This window comes from Microcebus murinus, chromosome 16 (assembly GCF_040939455.1).
Source record: "Microcebus murinus isolate Inina chromosome 16, M.murinus_Inina_mat1.0, whole genome shotgun sequence".
NCBI classification, from domain to species: domain Eukaryota; kingdom Metazoa; phylum Chordata; class Mammalia; order Primates; family Cheirogaleidae; genus Microcebus; species Microcebus murinus.
The window spans coordinates 58,935,727-58,952,758 of record NC_134119.1 but is presented as its reverse complement, the minus strand read 5'-3'; the positions used below and the strand labels follow the sequence as shown (position 1 = coordinate 58,952,758).

The 17,032-nt window shown below is 61.8% G+C and overlaps 2 protein-coding genes and 1 long non-coding RNA gene across 6 annotated transcripts; 1 reads left to right on the top strand and 2 right to left on the bottom strand.

Moving 5' to 3' along the window:
• Positions 1–3,950: 3,950 nt before the first annotated feature.
• Positions 3,951–5,383, bottom strand: HAMP (hepcidin antimicrobial peptide). Its single transcript, XM_012775055.3, has 3 exons — positions 5,225–5,383; positions 4,241–4,300; positions 3,951–4,159 (listed from the first exon to the last, which is right to left on the bottom strand). The coding sequence occupies exons 1-3, from the start codon at positions 5,312–5,314 to the stop codon at positions 4,055–4,057; spliced, it is 255 nt and encodes an 84-aa protein (XP_012630509.1). The 5' UTR covers positions 5,315–5,383; the 3' UTR covers positions 3,951–4,054.
• Positions 5,384–7,378: 1,995 nt separating this feature from the next.
• On the bottom strand, positions 7,379–16,694 carry USF2 (upstream transcription factor 2, c-fos interacting). Of its 4 annotated transcripts, none has more exons than XM_012775218.3 (10): positions 16,540–16,692; positions 16,221–16,267; positions 16,011–16,129; positions 15,716–15,916; positions 15,137–15,287; positions 14,928–15,015; positions 14,581–14,639; positions 8,407–8,501; positions 8,121–8,249; positions 7,379–8,028 (listed from the first exon to the last, which is right to left on the bottom strand). In XM_012775218.3, the coding sequence occupies exons 1-10, from the start codon at positions 16,599–16,601 to the stop codon at positions 7,939–7,941; spliced, it is 1,041 nt and encodes a 346-aa protein (XP_012630672.2). In that variant the 5' UTR covers positions 16,602–16,692; the 3' UTR covers positions 7,379–7,938. The 4 variants fall into 4 exon arrangements, with proteins under 4 accessions (XP_012630672.2, XP_020139196.1, XP_075849116.1 ...); XM_020283607.2 differs by having other exon boundaries at positions 15,797–15,916; XM_075993001.1 differs by lacking the exon at positions 14,928–15,015 and having other exon boundaries at positions 16,540–16,694.
• LOC142861081 (uncharacterized) lies at positions 12,583–15,407 on the top strand. Its single transcript, XR_012912453.1, has 2 exons — positions 12,583–12,882; positions 12,977–15,407. It is a non-coding gene; the product is annotated as an uncharacterized LOC142861081 (long non-coding RNA).
• Positions 16,695–17,032: the final 338 nt, after the last annotated feature.

Genomic DNA, 17,032 nt, shown 5'->3' with positions numbered 1-17,032 from the left:
CCTGGAAAGCTGTCCCCACCCGTGGCACTGCCCACTCCGGCACTGACCACAGCCGGCTCATCCTTTAGGCTCGGCTGCCTGGATGCGGCTCCCTCGGGAAGCCTCCTCTTGCACCTGTCGCCAGGCCCCTCCGGGCAGTGCTGTCCTCGCATGGCCTCTCTGCTGGCCCCGGGGGCTCTCGGAGGGCAGAGCTGCGGCAGAAACCTGTCTGTCCCTCTTGTGCACCTTTGTGTGCCTGGAGCCCCCTGCACCCAGCAGACTCTGCGCTGGGTGGGGCCTCTGTGTGCAGATGCCTCGGTGGTCCTGCTGCCACCGCAGCCCCTCCCGCTGGTCACGACCTTCGCGAGATGGGGGTGGGGGAGGGGGAGGTGGTGTGATCACCTTCTAGCGTAGCAGGGGTTTGCCCGCCGGCTGTTCGGCCACACTGGGACACCTTCTGTCCTCTTTCAGGCCGGAGCCACGGGGAAGGAGGGTCCTTTCTCCGGAGGGAGAATCCAGGGGTGAGGGGCGGGGAAATCCCTCGGACTGGAGCAGATCCATGGAGGAGTCAGGGGGAGGCTGCAGGGGGAGGGGGAGTCCCACCCCCACCGCGGCTTCATGATGTCAGACTCTGCCCGTGCCTTTCCCAGTGGGGACAAAGGCCCATTGAGAGTGGGGTGGGGCTTGGACGCCTGGGTCCCGCCGGAGAAGAGAGGGGCCTGGCGCCTGGGCTTTGGGGGAGGGCGCCGAGATCCTGGGGTGCTGGCATGTCAGGGCCCTGAGTGTCCACTTCAGCCCCCCACCATGTGCCTGCGCAGTCCGGAGCCGCCATTCCTGCCTGGGTGTGGGCCCAAGGCTGCTCCTGGGGAGGGCGGGCAGGCAGGTGCGGCCCTCAGGCAGCGCCAAAACCGCAGCTGAAACCTCCGATCTGGTCTGGGGGCTCCAGCCCACGGAGCGAGTGAGAGGGAGGGGCTGGGTGCAGGGACCGCGGCCTGGAGAACAGGTGCCCATCTACGGGGGACCCAGGGCCAGTGCTGCCCGGTCGGCTGCTCTCCCGCGAGGAAGCAGGTGTGTCAGTTTGCTGGTGCTGCCGGAACCAGGCACCACAAAATGGGTGGCTTCAAAAACAGAATTTACCGTCTCACGGTTCTAGAAGCTTCTAATCAGAAGTGCCGGAGTTGCAGGGTTGGTCCCTTCTGTGACGGAAGGAGCTGTCCCAGGCCTTTCTCCTGGGCTTGCAGACGGCTATCTTCCTGTTGCCATGGCGTTCTACCTGTGCGCGTCTCTGTCCCAGCGTCCTCCTTTTATAAGGACATCACTCATATTGCATTAGGACCCACTGCGGTTATCTCATTTTAACTTGAGAAGGGTTCTCTGGGAAGACCCTACCTCTTAAGCCACACTCTGACTTGCTAGGGGTTAGGACTTCAACATGAATTTTCGGGAAGACCCAGTTTAACCTATAACAGCAGGAAGTCAGATTTTTATGGGAAATGTCCTGGTTTTTAGATATTAGCCCAGTTTTATCTGAAATATTGTGCAGCCAGGCACAGTAACTCACACCTGTAATTCCAGCACAGGCAGAGCCGGGAGGATCGCTTGAGCCCAGGAGTTCAAGAGCAGCCTGGGCAACACATTGAGACCCTGCCTCGACAAAAAAATAAAAAACTAGCCGGGCATGGTGGCACATGCCTGTAGTCCCAGTTACCCGGGAGGCTGAGGCAGGAGGATCGCTTGAGCCTGAGAGTTCAGAAGGCTGCAGTGAGCTATAATCACATCATTGCATACCAGCCTGGGTGATAGAGTGAGGTCCTATCTCTAAAATAAAATTAGATAAAATAAAGTAAAATAAAATAGGCTGGGTGCGGTGGCTCACGCCTGTAATCCTAGCACTCTTGGAGGCCGAGGCGGGCGGATTGCTCGAGGTCGGGAGTTTGAAACCAGCCTGAGCAAGAGCGAGACCCGGTCTCTACTATAAATAGAAAGAAATTAATTGGCCAACTAATATATATATATATATAATTACCCGGGCATGGTGGCGCATGCCTGTAGTCCCAGCTACTCGGGAGGCTGAGGCGGCAGGATTGCTTGAGCCCAGGAGTTTGAGGTTGCTGTGAGCTAGGCTGACGCCACGGCACTCACTCTAGCCTGGGCAACAAGTGAGAGTCTGTCTCAAAAAATAAATAAATAAATAAATAAAATAAATATTGTGCAGCGAAGCAAAACTCATCTCCAGGCAGAATCAAGCTCTCAGGCGTCCCCATGAATGCCCCTTGAATGGGAGCTGGGGCTTGGTCGTGCTGCCCTCAGTCAGTGCTGGAAGCTTCAAGAGGGTCCTCAAAGTGGGGCTCCCCCGACCCAAAATATCAGCATCGCCCTTGGGAACTCAATAGAAATGCAAGCTCTAGGGCCTCCCCCTGCACCTGTGGAACCGGGAACTCTGCTAGTGTGGCCCAGCGATCTGCATTTCACCAGGCCGTCTGGGGTACTGTGACGCTCGCTAAATTTAATTGGCAACTTCCGGTTTCCCAGCTCCCAGGCACGTAAGGAGGGCCTGGGAGAGGCCTCCACCCCCTAATACTGATCCTTTACATTTACGAGGCATTTGTCAGTTTCCAAAACAATTTCACTCTCATCCTCTTGGATGGACAGCTCCACAGCCAGATGAGCTCAGTGTCAAAGAGCCGCTTCTCTCCTTTTAAAGACAAGGAGGAGGAGCTCAGGCTGGGCAGAGGAGGAAAAAAACTTCGGAAACAGGAGGCCAAGCTCTCCCCAGCTCCTCCCCCTCCCCACCTCTCCACCTTCTCTTGAAAAAAATCAGCAGGTCTGGCCTGCTTTGCCCACTTGTGGGCTCGGCAGCCAACTCTCGGAGCCGTCTTCCAACGGGCCCAGGCCCCCCATCCCCGGCCATGCCCAACATTGAGGCCAAATGGCCAATGTCCTTTACCGTCATGCAAGTGCCGGTATTTTCCTATACACTAAGAGGATAGTGAAATACATCACGTGTCTCTGTTTCTATCAGAAGTGGAGCAATCAGAATGAGAGAGGCGGCTGGGCGCGGTGGCTCACGCCTGTAATCCTAGCACTCTGGGAGGCCAAGGCAGGAGGATCGCTCGAGGTCAGGAGTTCGAAACCAGCCTGAGCAAGAGTGAGACCCTGTCTCTACTAACAAATAGAAAGAAATGAATTGGCCAACTAAAAATATATAAGGAAAAAAAAAAAACCAGAATGAGAGAGGTACTGTTTCCAAGAAGAATGGGAGGGAACTTAATTCCTTACGGAGGTGAACCATATTCGTGTTTCAAGTGTTCTTATTGACAGAACACAACCTAAGATGCTCCTACAGAACAAATCCAACTTGCCTCACTGGTTTACTAGACCTGTCTGGCCCCTGAAGGTCATGGTTCTCAAACTGGTCTTAGGATCCCTATACCACCCCCCCCAAAAAATTATTTTGAAGCCTCCAAAAAGCTCTTGTATAAGTGGATTATATCTCTACTTGCTTAATGTATTAGTGACATTGGGAATTTTTATAGCCCAAGACACACAAGCACACAATCCCTTAGCCAACACAGTGATGATGTCATCACGTGTCATGAAGCCGCAGGAAAACCCCACCGTACCCTCAGGAGGGAAGGAGAGTGATAAATAGCAAATAACGTCTTAGTAGTTTCCTCTTCGTGCAGCCCTGGAAGGAGCCCCTGGCTCTTACTGTGAGAACTGTTTCAAGAAGGGACTTCAAGGAGAGGAAACTTTAACTTTCCTCTCTTGCTATTGCAACACAAATTCCCCATCTTTTCAAGTGGAGAAGGGAGGGAAAGAACAGAAAACACATTTGCTTCACCAAGAATCCTGGCAACCTCCGGCACACAGGGACGCCGCCGTGCACCCCAGCGAGCACTGGCCCTGCAAGGCAGAGGCTGGAACACGGCCCCGGCACAGGCCGGGAGAAAGGACAGCAGACACTCGTGTTTGGAAAACAGAAGATAGAACCAGTTATTTTATTCCAAGACCAGAGTGGGTGGGCAGCAGGAATAAATAAGGGAGGGAGGGACGGGGGCGGGGCAGGCAGGGTCTACGTCCTGCAGCACATCCCGCACTTGGACTTCCGGCAGCAGCCACAGCAGAACATGCAGATGGGGAAGTGGGCGTCTCGCCGGCTTCGCGGCTGGAGCGCGTGCTGCGGGAAGGAAGGGACCGTGAGCGTGGGGGCAGCCGGGCAGGGAAGGGGGTGCCGGGAGGGGCATCCCTGTGCTCTCACCGTCCAGCCGGCCCTGGCTCCCGCTGTGTCCCGGCGCTGGAGCTCTGCAAGCTGTCCCGTCTGGGGAAGAGGAAGGGGTATTGAAGGAGCTCTCAGACGCAGGTGACCGGCGCCCTGGCCCCCAGCCTGCTCCGGAGGCAGGGCCTTGCCTTCTTGCTGTCACCCACGCTCCGCCAGGCAGCTCTGCTTCCTAAAAGCCTCCCAGACCTGTCTCCTCCTCTCCCCACGGCTTCCGCTCTGGTTTGGGACGTCGCCCTCCTCTGCCTGGGTACGGGCGCCAGCCTCCTCGCCTGTCTCCCGCACGTTGCCTCTTGCTCTCCGCCCGCCGCCACACAGCAGAGAGACTTTAACGTGGCCAGATCGTGGCTCTTCCCATCTTAAAAGCCAACAGAGGTTTCCCCCACGTGCAAGGCAAAACCAGCTTCTGCACGGCTGCCCGAGGGACTTTGCGTGATCTGTACCCTGCCGCCCCTCGGCCTCATCTCTTATCCCCGGAGCCGCGGGTCAAGTCTCATTTGCTCTCCAAACACTCGCTAGGCCGCCAGCCTCTTGACCCGTCTGCTGACCCCCACGGTCCCTCTACCACCATCCTTTATGTTATTCCCGAGTGCCGTTTACTAAACACCACTGTTTATGTTCTAACCATTCATTAACTAATTCCTTGGCCAGGCTGTGCTCCCTGAGAGCGAAGCTCTTCTCTCTCATCTGCCTTGTCCGTTGCTTTATCTAACCCCGTCTAGAGCAAGACTTGATACTGAGTAATTGCTCGGCAAATACCGGAGTAATTAGTCCGGGGCCCCAGTCCCCTGTCCCCGCCACCAGGTCCCCCATCCCTGTCCTTGAAGCAGCTGCCAGGCCCCTTGAGCTGTCCTGAGCTTGCCCCATGTGGGGGAGTCTCCAGCGGCCCGCGGGGGCCCCTCCCCGGGGGTCTGGTTCTCCCAACCCGCGCTGCCCTGCTAGGACCCAGGTCCGGCGGGCTCTCACCTGTCGCGGGGAGATGGAGCCACTGGTCAGGCTGGCGAGGACGAGGAGGAGGAGGAGGCAGGCCGCGCGGATCTGAGTGTTCAGTGCCATTGCGGTGTCCGTCTGTCTGTCCGGCTGTTGGGTCTGGAACTTGCTCTGTGCCGGGACCCAGTGACAGCCGCTTTTATGGGGCCCGCTGGGGAAGGCGGTGGTCTGAGCCCCCTCCCCTTTGGCCTAACTCATTTCCAAGAAGGTGGTGGCGCCGAAAAGGCGGGAGATAAGCGGGAACAGAGTGACAGGGAACAGGGTTGTGTCACCCTCAGCCAGCAGAGGTGTGTCTGGGGGTGGGGCAGACGGGCCGCAGACACACACTGGGGGACAGCCACCGAGGGAGCCCAGCATGATGTCACTATGTTGATCTGGGGGAAAATTCCCCCTTTAGCCTCAGAAGTCCACCAGGTCCGAGAGCAGCACCAGGGAGCCCGTCCTTCCCCGCACGCCCTCGTTCACGCAGAGCGCGGCTGGCACGCACCGGCCCCTCGGCCTCAGGTTCCCCCGACACACGCACAGACACACGCACACCTTGGGCAGCGAGTACGGGCCGCCAGGGGCAGGGGAGTGTCGGTGGCGCCCCAGTACACACATAGCACTTCCCAAACGCCAGACGCCCGAGATGCGGCCCCAGTAACTGCACAATGTCCCAGCGAGCTTGTGACCATGACAGCAGCAGCAGCACTTAGCATTGCAGAGGCTGGCTCACTTCTGTGGTACCTTGGCCTGTGCCCTGTTCTCTGAGCAGCTCCTACCTGCCCCACCCCGGGCTCTGCTCAGGGCTTAGGGTCCCCGGGGGCCTGGCTCCCCAGACCCTGCTCCCTCTTAGGAGCTTTCCCCGCCTGGAGAATCGTCTCCTTCACTCACAGGAAACGCAGGCAGAGAGCAGGGCAGTGCCCACGCGTGCCCAGCCTGACTCTGGGCCTGAGCTCTTAGCTACCAGGCTTTCCCACCCCCTGTGCTGCCTAAACAGCAGGGCACAGAGGTGCACCAGACCCAGCTCAACAGAGCAACTGTGCACATCCCAACTCCACATTCAGTGGCGGCACGGAGGTACCCCGCGATCAGCAGTGGTGAGAGTTTACACCACAGGCATTGGCAAGCACTACAGACCAGGGTTTTCTTTTGGGAGCTGGTTCCCCAGACACCAGTGGATGGGGAGTAAGCCCAGGCTGCCCAGCTGTGGCACCTCCATTCCTACCCACTACCTGGACCACCTCAGGGGGTGCACAGGCCAGGGGGACCCACAAACCCTGGTTCCAGTGATTTTGCAACTTTGTCTCTGTCTCACTCCAGGGCCATCCCGTGTCAACCGTCACCGGAGGCCAGGAATGCTGCTGCCAAGGAACGAACACTTCTTCCTGGCAGCTGCACTGGCAAAGCCCACGCAAAACCACAGACGGGCCCTCGGGGAGCCAGGGCTGCTCCCCATTCGCATGGGAGGCCGAAGGTGGGGACAGTCAGCAAAAGGAGACGGGACTCTCGAGGGAAGAGGCCAGTTGGGGACACCTGGGATGGGGGCAGGGTGGCGAGCACAGCAAGGTGACCAGGTGGGCAGGCCCAGCTGCTGGGAGTGGGTGGGACTGAACAGGGCTGCAGGACAGTGTCCGGCGAGGAGCCGCGTGCCCACCCGAGGGAGACGGGCAGCAGCCCCCAGCCCTGCCGGACGTCGCCGCATCTCGGCTCAGGCCAGGTTTCGTCATCAGCCAGGGGCAGGGGTCACGGCTCAGGCGCCAGAGCCACAGCACAAGGCGACAGGCTGACGGGCCAAGCTTGGCTTCCTGGCCACCTGCCCTCCCGGGGGGTGGGGGGCTCAAGGCCAGGCCCCACCATTGGCTGGTGCAGGGGGGAGGGCTGCAGCCCAGAGGCGCAGGGCCGGGAGCCAGGCCTGTTCCCAGGAACTGCGGACACAGGAGACCCCAGCCTCTCCTCCAACGTGGGACCCGTCCTCCACCCAGGTCCCCACCGCACACACCTAGAGCCTCACAGAGGACGTTCCTTAATTCCTCCACCCACCCACCCAACCAGCGGGCACCGGGTGGTGGGGACAGCTGGGACCGTCATCACGGGGCTCTGCAGGCCCCAGCTGCCTCCCCGCTCCCAACACGGACAGACACACCATCAGACAAGGCGGGGGCCACATGGGGCCAGTTTATTGCAGTTAAATACCTCTCTCTCTCTATTTTTTTGTCCATTTTTCCATAAAGAAAATTAAAACACACACGCACGCACACGCACACGCACGCACACACACACATACACACATACCCCCAAAGGGGAGCAGGGATCCAGAAACAGGAGGTGGGGTGGGGCGTGGCCTCCCTGCTTAGGCCCAGGCCCCGGGGGCCCCCACGGGCTCCCCTCCTTCCCGCGAGCACCCCGTCTCAGCACCTCGAGGCCAGGGAGGCAGCGCACGGCAGGGCTGTACTCCTCGCCCGCCTCCGGGGAGAGCGCCAGACGGGGCTCAGTGAGGGCGGGAGGGAGCGGACAGACGGACGGGGAGGGGGACGTGGTTTCCGAGGTGAGGGTGGTGGGCAATGTATCCACAGAAATGCATTATTTCTCCCCGTTTTTGTTAAAAATCTACTATAAAAAAACGCAGCTGGGGGAGGGGCGTGTGTCCCTCTCTGTGCTAAGGGCTGGGGAAGGGCGCAGAGGCCGGCGCGGCGGCGGGCGGGCGGGCGTCACTGCCGGGTGCTCTCGCCCACCATCTCCAGGTTGTGCTGCTGCAGCTGGGCTCGGAGCAGGGCGTTCTCGTTCTTCAGCTCCTCGATCTGGCAGACACAACGGGGACGAGGGAGCCGGGGCTGGCTCCCCGAGTCCGGAGCTCCTGGGCGCTCCACCCGGCTCCAGCCCTGGCACCCACCTGCTGCCGCAGGAGCTCGTTGTCCATCTGCAGCCGCTCGGCCTCCTTGAAGGTCTCCTGCATGCGCTGGTTGGTCTGGCGAAGCTCCCGGATGTAGTCGCAGGCCTTCGACAGGATCCCGCCTTTGCTCTGCGGGCGTGCAGGGCGGGGGCGAGCCCGTCAGAGCGAGCCCCGGCCGCCCAGGACAGCTCCCGGGCCAGACTTTCTGCAAGGGGGGCTGGGGGGCCTGGCCCACCGCAGCAGTTGAGGCCAGGTGGCTGCCTGGCCGGGGGCGGGGGACACTCACCGCTCCTGTCTTGCTGTTGTCCGCGTTGCAATCTGGAATGATTTTTGAGAGCTGGACGATCCAGTTGTTGATCTTGTCCCTCCGCCTCCGCTCCACTGCGGGGACAACAGCCACACGCGGCTACGCCCACGGCACTTCCTGCGCGCGCCCCAGCGGCACCCCTCTCGGGGTAGGTGCCCGGACCGAGGACACTGAGGCACGGTGCAAGCCCCAAACCCCTCACAGCACCGGCCAGCGCAGGGCCAGGACTTGAACCCAGGCAGCCGGCCTGCACGCCAGCCTCTCGCGAGGAACAAAGACACCCTGGCCCTCAGGGCCGCGCACCTTCGGGCAGGCCTCAAAAGCCAGGGACTGCCAGTTCGTTTTGGCCTGCTCGGTACATTTCCCAAAATTTGAGGCAACATTTAAAAATCAGGGAATTTCCCGTCAGGATTGGCGTCTTTCGGCAAGCAGAGATCTGGCCACAGCAGGCGCGAACTCCCAGGGAGCAGGAGAGGGCCAGGGCCCCCCGAGCCAGCTCCCGCGGCCCGGATTCGATCCTCCGGTCTCCCCGACAGCCCGGGCTCCCGATTTTGTTTCTCTCCTCATCTCTAAAACCGAAGTCCACCGCGGCTCCCCCTGCTTAGAACCCTTTTCCCTCATGGGCATTGTTACCTCCCCCCAGGAGCAACACGAACCCCACCCTGAAGGCCGGGATGGCGCAGCAATGGAGGGTTTATGTGGAAACCCAGGTGTGTGATGTTGCTCCACAGAACCCCACCATCCCACTCAAATCTGGCAGCCGGGGGCAGCTGCCTGACACAGGGCGCCCCTCGGGCCCCAGTGCGTCCTGCCGACACCTGCTGGGGCCTGAGGGTGCTCGTGCCCGAGACCTCTGCTCCCGCCCTGCGTTGCCTCCCGAGCACAGCACAGGCACCATGGGGACACGAAACCGCCACCCCGATTCCTGCCCTGCACGTGCCACACCCCCCCCCACCCCCCCCCCCCACCAGGACGGCTCTCGCTGTCTGTGGCGTCCGTGGAGCGAGGGATGGGGCCGCGTGGGATGCGGAAAGGAAGGCACGGTGGTGGCCAAGGGACACTGGGGCCAGAGCACGCCCCTACCTGTCACCAGAGAACACACCTCGCCCAACCCCACCCTTTCCCGGGATGCTCGTGCCCCGACCAGGCCAATCCCACCCTCGTCTCCTGGTTTTCTCCTCTTCTTGCTGACCAGCCCCCCACCTCCCAGCGCCTCCACTTTGGCCTGAGTGACAACACCCTCCGGTGACACGGAGCCGCCTCCTCCCTCGCTCTCTTCTCTTTCCTCTGAAACCCCGGGTACCACGGCAAGAATGGTGCCTGGGACCCAGCACGGTCCAGGCCCGGCCCTGGCCCGGCGAGTGCTCAGCACCCCGTTGCCGTCACGGCGACCTGAGCCCTCCCGACACAGACGCCACATCCCCGTCTGTGGGAACTCTGTGGCCCACAGAGCTAGGAGTCCAGCCCGAGCCTGGAGGCAGGGCCCCCCACTCAGCAGCGAGCTCCGTTCCCAAGGTCTCACGGAGGAACCGGCAAGAGACGTTGTCCCGCGTCACTCTCTACCTTCCCGGGGCCCGGCCGCCGGAGCCTGTGCGCAGGGCTGCGGCTGCACCTTCTCCGGTTAGCGTCTGCACCTAAACGTGCCTGCAGGGCCTTCCTCCACGCTGGCGTCTAGGTGGAACCGGCCCCGGTTCTGCCCACGGGCACTCAGCGCCCCTGTGAATGCACGGGAGCGGTGACACCAAAGCACAAGGGTGTCGACTGAAGACTGCACGGAGAGCCTGGGGGGTGTCACCGCAGAGCAATGGCTTCTGCATGCGGGTGGGGGTGGGACAGTCCTCCCAGAAAGACTTAGGAACACTTGGGCTGGCTCCTGAGAGGCAGGGCGTCAGGCAGACAAGTGGCAAGGTCCCAGAAACAGTGCCATGAAAATAACCTCGGGTCAGGGTGGGGGAAGTGGTCACAGGTCGTCGAGGCCTTGAACGCTCTGCCAACAGGCTGGACCTCACCTGCTCCTCCTCCTCTAGAGGCCCAGGCCCTGAGTCTAGGCCGTCATTAGGCAGGTGGCAACGGGGTCTGGCCTTCGGCTGGGGGAAGACCGTTAGCATACGTGAGATGGAGGAAGACCCGCTGAGATCAAGGCTGTCTCTGTTCCACAGAGACACTTTGGTCACACCCATGTGACACCTAAAGCACAACCGAGAAGCAGAACCTGCCAGAACTGGGCCAGGCGCGGTGGCTCACGCCTGCAATCCTAGCATTTTGGGAGGCCGAGGCGGGAGGATCGCTTGAGCCCAGGCATCAGGGGTTGCAGTGAGCTAGGATGATGCCGCCGCCCTCCAGCGTGGGTGACAGAGCGAGATCTCGGGAAAAAAAAACTGTCAGGAGTGAAGGGAGAATTGGACAAATCCACAGATGCGGCTGACAAACGCCGACGTTCCTCTCTCAGTAACTGACGAAGAACTCGGGTCAGAAAACCTAAACGCTCACCCAGCTGGACCTCACGGACACCGGGGACCCTCCACCGACGGGCCAGACACACTCTCGTCGAGTGCACGTGGAGCTGTCACCAAGCTAGACCGTCTCTGGGGCTACAAGGCGAGTCTCAAAAAATTTCAAAGAACGGAAACTATGCAGGGTGTGTTTTCTGACGACCACAGAACTAAATTAAAAATCAATAACAAAAGCAATATCCAGAAAACTCACAAATATTTGGAAATTAAGCAACGTACCTCTAAATAACCCAGGACGTGAAAGAAGGAATCACAAGGAGAACTGGAAAACACTCCGAAGTGAATGATAACAAAACACCACACACCCAAATGGGAGGCAGCTGAAGTAGGGCTGGTGAGAAACTTGCAACCATAAAGGCTTATATTAAAAAGAAAGGTTTAAAATCACCTTAAAAAAGGAGGGGGAAAAAAAACTCCCAAAGAACAAAACCCAGCAAATTAAACTCAAAGTAAGTAGAAAGAACAAATTCCTAACATCAAGAGTAGGAAACCAATGAAACAGAGAAAGCAATTCTAGATTTTAAATAAAGATCTGGATTTCTGGCTCTGGCAACAGTGGCCCTAGACTGTGACGTGACAGCAACGGGCCGGTGCTGCGCCAGGGCCACCCGTGCAGGCAGGACACGTGTGCCCTGGTCACCAGGACCCTCCCTTTCTGACACACCGCGTGCACCCCCCCCCAGGCCCCAGGGCTTGTGGCTCCAAGATGAGCTGCTCTTGGACCAGGACATGGTGGAAAGGGGAAAAGGAGAGAGAAGCTGGTCGGAATCCACCACGCACAGAACCGTGGAAGGTTCTGGGCAGGGAAGAAGAGGGCAGAGTCGAAAGCGGCTCTGGTGTTCGTTTCTGGTGTGGGTGACTGTGGTGGCAGGGGCCCCTTTTGCTACTCCGGAACGTGAAATGTCGCCTGGAGCCTTTGGAGAGGGCAGACGGCGAGTTCTGCTTTCCACGAGTCTGAAGTGTCTCCAGGACACTCAGAGATGGGGCTTTGGAGTGGACAGCTCAAAATGCGGGTCTGGAGTAAGAACCGTGCTGAGCAGGACCAGCATCCAGGGGGTGGGGCAGGCCGGGGGACATCTGCAAGCAGTTCTCACCTTTGTGTGGCTCACATACTCTTCCAGAGGAAAAAGAGAAACGATGAAGACTTGCAACTGGGAACAGAGCTCCGGCTCACCTGGAGCTGGTACGAGCCCTCCCCGGGCCCCACGCGCTGTACGTTTGGGGCAGATGGGACAGGGACCAGCCTTAGAGTGGCCACAGCAGTTTCCCAAACTCGCCCAAGGTGAAGAATCACCTGGGAGCTTGCTGGAAGCAGATGCCCGGGCCTCTCCCTGATCTACTCGTTCAGAACCTTCTGGAGAACGCTGACAAGCGTCCCACGAGAAGTTTGGGGGCTTTGCTCTGAGCAGTGGGTTGTTGGGGGGGCAGAGAGAAGCAAAGAGCACAGGAGAATCCGAGAGGGTGGCGCAGAAAGGAACATTCCGGAAAAGAGGGGAATAAGCAGGGTCAGATGCCTGGAGCCCAGACAGGAAAGGAAGCCAGTAGATTTGGCAATGAGGTCATCACGATGACCTTAAGTGGCGCTGTTTTGGTGGACAAACGAGCCAGACCGCCAAGGCTACAGGAGGATGGGCAGATGGCGGGTCACGTGCTCTGAGGATGCAGCTGGAGGGCAAGGCAAGCTCACGAAGAAGGCTGCGTTCCGCAGGGTGAGAAAGACTCACTCAAGACTGGAAGTGGATTCATCTAGGGAGGGGCAGAGAGCGCGAGCAGGGCGGGAAGGTGGCCAGGTGGCACCACGAGATTTTACCGTGTGGCACCACACACGGCCCGGAGCCTCACATCGCAACTCGCTGCAGCCCCGGGGCAGTCGTGTCAACGCGGTTTTACGAGGGGCGCGACAGGTGCAGAGATTAACCACCAGCCTGACACCGCATGGCAGGTAAGCGGTGCAGCCGGGACCGCCGGGGTTGCCCACTGGGGGCCCCGCGACACACCCCCAAAACCAAGCTCAGACTCACCCCTTCCCTCCACAGCAACTGAGCTCAGCATGAAACCCTGACTCTTCAGCCCTGGAGTCTCCCCACCCCGGCCCGGCCCCTCGCACCTCCTTTCTGAGCCTCCGGTTTCCGACCACCCTCAGCAACCCCCTCCGCACGCAGATCGCACCGGAACACAACCACGGGGCCAGGGACGCCCACACCGGGGCCTCTTCCAAGCCCTCTGCAACCGGGCCTTGGCCGCCCCCGCCCTCGCGCCCGCCAACTTCCTCTTTTCCCTCCCGAGTTCTCTCTCTCAGTCACCCCACGTCTGCTCCAGCCCCAGTGCTCGCTCCTGCCTGCCCCGGACCCCCGATTCCTGCCCGGCCGTCTCCTGCGGCCCGTCCAGCTGTCCGCTCCACGCTGCCTCTCCCAGAGGCCTTCGCGGCTCACTGCTGCCTCCGCTCCGCCCCATCCAGCTTCCTTTTCCCTTCATGTAACTTATTCTGCTCCCGGACGTCACATTGTAGCCACATGTAACTTCCGTCGCTCCCACCGGAGGGAACTCGGGGCGAGCTGACACTTTGTTCCCTTGCGCGGTACCGCTGTGTCTGGGGGGCCTAACAGGGAACGCGCGGTGCACAGCGAGTGAATGGCTGAGCTCAGGGAGCTGCTTAGAACACGACTGCATAGACCAGTGACCCCGCGGCCCTCCCTGACAAACACCTTCAGAACTCAGCGCCTCACTCTGACGTCCAAGGCCTGCCTAGCCCCTCCCAGCTGCACCCCACATGCAGCCTCTGCCACAACCAAACCTGCACCCCCTGAAGCGACCTGACCCACCCTGCCTTGCCCCCCACAGAAGCTCCCAAAGCACGCTTTCCCCAGGAAGCCTCCCCTCGTCCCCCGCGAGCATGCAGCCCGATGCAGGCCCTCCCTCCGCGGAGCCTCCCTGGCACGCCCAGCCGGCTCCAGACCTGGCACGGGGCCCGTGCTGCCCAGCCTGGAACCCGCCGTCGGTAAACATTTGGCGAATGACGGTTATTTGGGTGCAAATGCTCCCCTGGCACCTGCATGCCACTATGCCCACTGCAGTGGCTGCAGCTGGAGCGAGGGGTCCAGGGGGCAGCCCTGAAGGCCGAAATTGACCTTAGGTGAGAGTTCTGAGCAGGCAGGATGCTCTGGCTCAGCCAGCCAGAGGCACAGCTTCTTGCAGTTTCCTCTTCAGATGTGCTCCCCGGCAGACCGGAGCTATTTCTGGAGGCCAGGCAGGCCTGGGAGCGAGGGACGTGAACGCAACAGCACCGCATGGGAAGATCGGCCCAGGCGAGCCAGATCAACCCAGTTTTTCAACGAGGCAGGCAGTGCACTCGGGAAGGTACAGTCCACCATTTTAGACGTTGGTCATTGATTAGAAATCACCAGCCAAGTACGTCAAAACACACGGCCAATTCCAGCTCAAGCTCCCTGTCTGTTCTGACGCTGTGCCCTCTCCCTTCCCCGCGCAGTTCCTACCTCCCCAGCACGCGACAGACACCTCTCAAACATGCGCAGTGTGCCCCGTGACGGGACAGAGCTGCCTCTCTATCTGTGACCCCAAACACCACGACAGGCTGAGCCTATGAAGCCAGGTGGCCCAGGAGCCCCCACCTTGTCCTTACCTTCGTTGTGTTGAGCTCTTCTTCTCTCATCTCGGGGAGTTCTGGTTCCATCGATTTTTCTGGAAGAGGGGGAAAAAATGGGCACATGTTATTATCTCGGGCCTATTGGTCCAAGCATTCGTCAAGCAGTTAGAGTTGAGAATTACCTTTGCAAGATAAATCTACGCGTGGAAAGAGGAAATGGCACTTTCTTTACTTGCACTAGAGAAGCAGAAACAGGCCAAAAAATACACCCTGTGCCTGCCGTGTGCTGAGCTGCCCAGCTCCTACTCCAGAAACCCTCCCTTCCTCCGGCCCCAACGCCAGGCCCTCCCAGTGGCTCGTGGGACCAGGCCTCCTGCACGTACGGGGAGTAGGGGTGTGTCCGGGGTGCAATTGTCCTCTGTGTTCCTGTCTGAAGCACATCCTGGGGTGTCATCATGACATAGAACTGGCCTGCGGGGAGAGTGGGGTTAGTGCCATGACAGGGGCAGACTTGGAACCGGCTGGGGGGCTTCTCTCCCTGCTAGGCCTGTCGCCCCCGCTGTCCTCCAACCTGGCCTCTCCCTCCACTCACCTCCAGCCTGCAGGCTCTGGTCGGTGGTCTGCACGGACACGGCGGTGGTATCGCCCACGCTGGACGCCGGGAAATAGGCGAACCGCGCCTCCCCGCTGACAGCCTCGGCCGCCGGGCTGCCGCCATTGCTGAAGGGGTTTTGGATTACAGCCTGGGGAGCAAGGGGACACGGAGGCCACCCTGAGCCACCTCTGTTCCCCACTCCCACGTCCTCGTGGCTGTGTTTGACGTTCACTACGTCCTCTGCAATAAACAGAGGAGTGGGACCCTTCTGCGTGTGCCACTCTGTCCCGTGTCTCGGGTGGCCCTGGAACTTCGCAGATGCTCAGCCACCGCTTGCCCGGACAATCCATTTTTAACTCTAAGAAACTTTCCTCTTAGACAGATCATCCCCACTCTACGTGAAGAAAGATGAGACACCCTAACAGCTCTCTGCCCGAGGTCTCACTGCGCATGGCCGGGACCTGACACCCGCAGCCGGCAGGCAGCACGTGCGCGCCACCTGCCCTACCCCCCGGGGCTCCCCGGGAGCAGAGCCAGTGTCCCCTCTCCACCCCCCGGGGGTTGCTGGGCACCTACCAGCGGGAAGGGCGCTGCGGGACCTGGGGGTACAGAGGCAGCGGCGGGGCCCGGGCGCTGGGCCGCCCCGTCCACACCCACCTGGGTCACAGCCTGCTGCCCCCCCGCGAAGGCAGCGGTAGACACGACGCTGACGGCGCCAGCCGTGTCGCCCTGGCCGTCCAGCTGACCGTCAGTCACCTGGACTACGCGGTATGTCACCTGCAGGGGGCGGCAGAGCGGCGAGGCCGGCGCTGGGGCCGGGTCCCAGCCTCCCGCGCCCCGCGCCCGCGCCCCGCGCCCCGCCGCGGCTCACCTGTCCTCCATTCGTCTCTGTGCGGAACTGGTACTGGATGTTGTGGTCGCCGAACGCCGCCTGCTGGACGCTGGTGATGGCCACGGCCGTCTGCTCCTCCGCGCCAGCGCCGTCCCCGCCTGCGGCCGGCAGGGCTCGGTCACCGCCCGGCCGCCCGCCCGCGCCCCAGCCCCTCCCCGGGCGGCCGCGCCGGGGCCCGCGGGCGCTCACCTTCCTGCAGCTCCACGCCCTCCTCGGCCTCGGGTCCCTTGTCGTGGCTGCGGGGCGCGGGGCGCACAGGGGTCAGGGCCGCCCGCACGCACGCCCGCACGCCCGCGCGCAGCCCCCCGCCCGGCCCGGTGCGCGCCGCGGGCTCCGCGGGGCCGGGGTCCGCGCCCGCCCGCCCCGCCCGCCGCCCCGGCCCGCCCGCCCGCCGCCCTCGCCCGCCCGCCCGCCCGCGCGGCCTCCATTTTGAGCGGGCCGCGGCCGCCGCGATCATGGCGGCCCGGCCTACAGGCCGAGGCCCGGGGCGGCCGGCCGGCGCGCTTACCTGGCGGCGGCGGCGGCGGTGGCCGAGGCAGCGGGGTCCAGACCCGGGTCCAACATGTCCATGGGGGGGGCGGGGGCGGGGGGGGCGCGGGGCCCGGGGGGGAGGGCGGGGGGGGAGGGAGGGGAGGGGGCGGGAGCCGGGGGGGCCCGGGCCGGCGCTCACGCCGCGCGGCAGGAGGGGACGGAGGAGACACGGGAGCCGCTCGCGCTGATCACGGGGACAAACAGTGGGGTCATGTGAGGAGGAGCTGCCGCCGCCGCAGCCGCCGCCGCCGCTCCTGCAGCCGCCGCCTCCCGGGCCGCCGCCGCCTGCGCCCGCCCACCGGCTCGGGCGGCTCGAGGCCCCGGCCCGCCGCGCGGCTGCCCCCCGCCCGCCGCACGCGGCCCTCGGCCTCCGTCCCCGACCGGCCGCCGCCGCCGCCGCGACTTTTTTTTTTTGGACCCGGCCCGCCCTGGCTGGCTGGCTGGCCGCCGCCGGCGCCCCGGATCCCCGG